At 45.5% G+C, this 5,211-nt stretch overlaps 1 protein-coding gene across 1 annotated transcript; it reads left to right on the plus strand.

Moving 5' to 3' along the window:
* Positions 1-209: 209 nt before the first annotated feature.
* si:ch211-196f5.2 (uncharacterized protein LOC556372 homolog) lies at positions 210-4,282 on the plus strand. The gene is made up of 3 exons (XM_064947356.1): positions 210-415; positions 2,313-2,545; positions 3,554-4,282. The coding sequence occupies exons 1-3, from the start codon at positions 210-212 to the stop codon at positions 3,634-3,636; spliced, it is 522 nt and encodes a 173-aa protein (XP_064803428.1). The 3' UTR covers positions 3,637-4,282.
* The last annotated feature ends 929 nt before the right edge of the window (positions 4,283-5,211 follow it).

Here is a 5,211-nt window from a genome sequence, read left to right on the forward strand (position 1 = left end):
GAACCATTCACTTGGACTTAGTATCACAGACGAGCCTTTCTATTCTTCCGACCAAAGCAACTGTAGAAGTAACGGAAGACGACAACTGTCTACTGGATAGATACTGAGAAGTCAATCAGAAACAAACCGCAAAAACAGAAAGACGGGAAAGTAGCCATCCCATTTTAGATAGTGGTGTTTTTTCAGTCAGGCTGGCCAAAGACACTGACATGGCAGAAGAGACGAATCACACCTCGGAGGCCCAGACCAACGGAGAACAACACAGCCCAAAAGATTCCCCTATCCTGGGGAACATGGTACGCACCGAGCTGGAATGGGATGTGCCCATGAGTGTCCCTTTGCCCATCGAGGTCATCAGTGCTGACCAGCCTTTCCCGTTCCTGGACACCACCCTGGCAGACCTGGGCATCGAAGAGTGAGTCCACCAGTGGCAGGTTTCAGTGTGTGTGTTGTTGTCTACATGACCAGTGGCAGGTTTCAGTGTGTGTGTTGTTGTCTACATGACCAGTGGCAGGTTTCAGTGTGTGTGTTGTTGTCTACATGACCAGTGGCAGGTTTCAGTGTGTGTTGTTGTCTACATGACCAGTGTCAGATGTGTGTGTGTTGTTGTTGTTGTCTACATGACCAGTGGCAGGTGTGTGTGTGTGTTGTTGTCTACATGACCAGTGGCAGGTTTCAGTGTGTGTTGTTGTCTACATGACCAGTGTCAGATGTGTGTGTGTTGTTGTTGTTGTCTACATGACCAGTGGCAGGTGTGTGTGTGTGTTGTTGTCTACATGACCAGTGGCAGGTTTGAGTGTGTGTTGTCGTTTACATGACCAGTGTCAGATGTGTGTGTGTTGTTGTCTACATGACCAGTGGCAGGTTTGAGTGTGTTGTTGTCTACATGACCAGTGGCAGGTGTGTGTGTGTTGTTGTCTACATGACTAGTGGCAGGTGTGTGTGTGTTGTTGTCTACATGACTAGTGTCAGATGTGTGTGTGTTGTTGTCTACATGACTAGTGGCAGGTGTGTGTGTGTTGTTGTCTACATGACTAGTGGCAGGGGTGTGTGTGTGTTGTTGTCTACATGACCAGTGGCAGGTGTGTGTGTGTTGTTGTCTACATGACTAGTGGCAGGTGTGTGTGTGTGTTGTTGTCTACATGACCAGTGGCAGGTGTGTGTGTGTTGTTGTCTACATGACTAGTGGCAGGTGTGTGTGTGTTGTTGTCTACATGACTAGTGGCAGGTGTGTGTGTGTTGTTGTCTACATGACCAGGTGTGTGTGTGTTGTTGTCTACATGGTGTATGTGTGTTGTTGTCTACATGACTAGTGGCAGGTGTGTGTGTGTTGTTGTCTACATGACCAGTGGCAGGTGTGTGTGTGTGTTGTTGTCTACATGACTAGTGGCAGGTGTGTGTGTGTTGTTGTCTACATGACTAGTGGCAGGTGTGTGTGTGTTGTTGTCTACATGACTAGTGGCAGGTGTGTGTGTGTTGTTGTCTACATGACCAGTGTCAGGTGTGTGTGTGTTGTTGTCTACATAACCAGTGTCAGGTGTGTGTGTGTTGTTGTCTACATGACCAGTGGCAGGTTTGAGTGTGTGTTGTCGTTTACATGACCAGTGTCAGATGTGTGTGTGTTGTTGTCTACATGCATGACTAGTGGCAGGTGTGTGTGTGTTGTTGTCTACATGACTAGTGGCAGGTGTGTGTGTGTTGTTGTCTACATGCATGACTAGTGGCAGGTGTGTGTGTGTTGTTGTCTATATGACCAGTGGCAGGTGTGTGTGTTGTTGTCTACATGACCAGTGGCAGGTGTGTGTGTGTTGTTGTCTACATGACTAGTGGACAGGTGTGTGTGTGTTGTTGTCTACATGACCAGTGGCAGGTGTGTGTGTGTTGTTGTCTACATGACCAGTGGCAGGTGTGTGTGTGTTGTTGTCTACATGACTAGTGGCAGGTGTGTGTGTGTTGTTGTCTACATGACCAGTGGCAGGTGTGTGTGTGTTGTTGTCTACATGACCAGTGGCAGGTGTGTGTGTGTTGTTGTCTACATGACTAGTGGCAGGTGTGTGTGTGTTGTTGTCTACATGACCAGTGGCAGGTGTGTGTGTGTTGTTGTCTACATGACCAGTCAGATGAACAGTATGTACTCCCAAGTGTTGCAGGACATTTGCTGCCACATAATGCACATCATGCTGTACATGGACTATGTTGACATGATGATGGATGTTTTCCGTCCATCTACATCGTTTGTATCAGATGTGTGTCGATGTTGATCGGTCAGGGTGAAGTCAGGTTCTGGTCTGAATTGTGAATTGTGTGCTCAGATCTGCAGTGAAGGAGCGGGTGGTGTGGGTGGACACCAAGCGGACGCAGGTGAAGAGCAAGTCAGGCAAACTGAAGGAGAAGGAAATCACCATCTTGGAGGTACGGGTCAAGGCTCAGATCCCCGGAGACAAGAAGACCCAGGAGGTACTCTACAGCACCGAGTCCCACACAGACCGCTCCTTCTGTCGGACAGGTGTGGACATCCTGCCCTGGAAGAGTCGCACACAGACAGGTCTGGGACACACACGTCACTCTCCACACTATATCTTGTCAACAGCTATACAGTTGGATGGGTGTGAGAAAAATTGTGATAGCTCTATGTAGTCTTCGTGGAGCTTTTGTCGTATTGCTTTACACCAATCCAGTTCCTTCCGGTGTGTAAACACTGACGGAATTAGGGAATAGGGCATGAGGTAAGGATTTGGTTTGGCACCAGACATAGGCCTAGCCTGGTTGTCAGTCTTTTTAGCTACATTCCACTCCTTGTACTCTGTGTTTAGCACATGACATAGTGGAATGTTAGATAAACAGACTGACAACCAGGCTAGTGTAACAGTTTAACTTTAGTCCGTCTCCTCGCCCCTACGCGGACTCAAACCAGGGACCCTCTGCACACATAGACAACTGACACCCACGAAGCATCGTTACCCATCACTCCACAAAAGCCAAGGGGAACTACTACTTCAAGGTCTCAGCGCGAGTGATGTCACCGATTGAAACTCTATTGGCGTGCACCACCGCTAACTAGCTAGCCATTTCACATCAGTTACACTAGCATACGCCCAGACTTTATTGGCAAACTGAAGGCACCTCCTGTGTTCTCAATATGAATGTCTCAATTTATCAATGCCAATGCCACCCATCCCCTGGTCACGGACCTGACAAATGTTCAGCTGCCGAGTTCTCAAGGTACTGTGAATTTAGCCATGCACCAGGCGGCAGTGACAGGAATCCAAGATGAGATCATGCTGCATGCCTTTGCATCATTAATAATCCACCCAGATATCTCACACTTTGCCCCACTGGTCTATACAACTTCAGAATGGTGTTCGGTCAGTGGGCATGTGTGGTACTTGCCCCACTTAGCATAGACTTTACATCATCAACTGTGGTTTCCTACTTGATACGACCTCATACTTAACCCGGCAAAGCAAATTCCTCAAGCTGACACTCATTCTGCTCATGGAAATGTTTTGATGTATTGGCATCCCTGCATTGATGTCTTTTGTGCCTTTTTCAGAAGAGAACGGCTTCCAGCCAGTAGAGATGACCGTGGCCTTGGACATCGAGTCACAGCCCAAACAGGAGATTCGAGAGGTGTGAGGGAACTCTCAGGATCATCGCCAGAAAAAGCTATAACTTAATGATCAGTGCAATTAAACATGGATCAGCCACTAGGGCTTTGAATCGTATAAACATTTAAGCAAAAAAAAAAAAAAAGAAAGACAAAAGCAAAGTCGACCTGTAAAGCTTTGCTGTTATACCATGTTCTATATCTAAATCAGGGATGGATAACTTTGATTGGGGTGGGGGCCACAAAATCTGAACCCCTGAAAATGTTGCTGCTTAAAGCAAGTTTGCTGCAATTCTACAGATTTTTCATAGGGTGGAGAGAAATGTTTGCAGTTTTTAATGATATCTGAGTGAGACTAACAAAAATCAAATGTGGGCCCCCCAGACAGTAATTCGACCATGATTACTACAAGTTTAGATAGCTGGCCGGCTAGATTAAGTTACCAATCTTAAACATTTTAGCTGATATGGGCTAATTGACTGACTATTAGTGTCTGATATATGAGGGAAAACTGTAGACGCACAACTACATTTCAAAATTGCACCTTGCTTATTCTACTATTTAAACTCACAAAAGTAAGTGGAGATCTCAACTGAGGAAATTGAGCCGAGGGCCTTCAAAAGGGGGGCCCGCATGTGGTCCGCCAGTTGCACATCCCTGATCTAAATCCTGCCTTATATATATATATATATATTTCTTTCCAAGTATTTGTTGTAATATTATTTCATGAACTTTGTTTGCTATGTAATATTTGGCATCTCTATAGACTTGGTTTGTCTAACTATTGCTTGTTATTCAGTGTCTTGCGAAAGTATTCACCCCCTTGGCATTTTTCCTATTTTGTTGCCTTACAACCTGGAATTAAAATAGATTTATTTTTTTTGGGGGGGGGGGGGGGGGGTTGTATCATGATTTATTTAAAAAACATGCCTACCACTTTGAAAATGCGAATAATTTTTTATTGTGAAACAAACAAGAAATAAGACAAAAAAAGAGGACTTGAGCATGCATAATTATTGACCCCCCCAAGTTAATACTTTGTAGACCCACTTTTTGCAGCAATTACAGCTGCAAGTCTCTTGGGGTATGTCTCTATAAGCTTGGCACATCTAGCCACTGGGATTTTTGCCCATTCTTCAAGGCAAAACTGCTCCAGCTCCTTCAAATTGGATGGGTTCTTTAAGCATTAAAGAACCACAGTCATACCACAGTTTCTCAATTGGATAGAGGTCTGGGCTTTGACTAGGCCATTTCAAGACATTTAAAATGTTTCCCCTTAAACCACTCGAGTGTTGCTTTAGCAGTATGCTTAGGGACATTGTCCTGCTGGAAAGTGAACCTCTGTCTCAGTCTCAAATCTCTGGAAGACAAACTGGTTTCCCTCAAATTTCCCTGTATTTAGCACCATCCATCATTCCTTCAATTCTGACCAGTTTCCCAGTCCCTGCTGATGAAACACATCCCCACAGCATGATGCTGCCACCACCATGCTTCACTGTGGGGATAGGGTTCTCAGGGTGAGAGGTGTTGGGTTTGCACCAGACTTAGTGTTTTCCTTGATGGACAAAAAGCTCAATTTTAGTCTCATCTGACCAGAGTACCTT

The sequence above is a fragment of the Oncorhynchus masou genome, chromosome 30 (assembly GCF_036934945.1).
Source record: "Oncorhynchus masou masou isolate Uvic2021 chromosome 30, UVic_Omas_1.1, whole genome shotgun sequence".
NCBI classification, from domain to species: Eukaryota; Metazoa; Chordata; class Actinopteri; order Salmoniformes; family Salmonidae; genus Oncorhynchus; species Oncorhynchus masou.

What these genes read in the sequence shown, in the direction of transcription:
- si:ch211-196f5.2 (XM_064947356.1), top strand. Translation starts at nt 210, where the DNA reads ATGGCAGAAGAGACGAATCACACCTCGGAGGCCCAGACCAACGGAGAA. An exon ending in GCAGACCTGGGCATCGAAGA is followed by an intron (nt 416 to 2,312) that starts GTGAGTCCACCA and finishes TTGTGTGCTCAG; the next exon opens with ATCTGCAGTGAAGGAGCGGG. An exon ending in GAAGAGTCGCACACAGACAG is followed by an intron (nt 2,546 to 3,553) that starts GTCTGGGACACA and finishes TGCCTTTTTCAG; the next exon opens with AAGAGAACGGCTTCCAGCCA.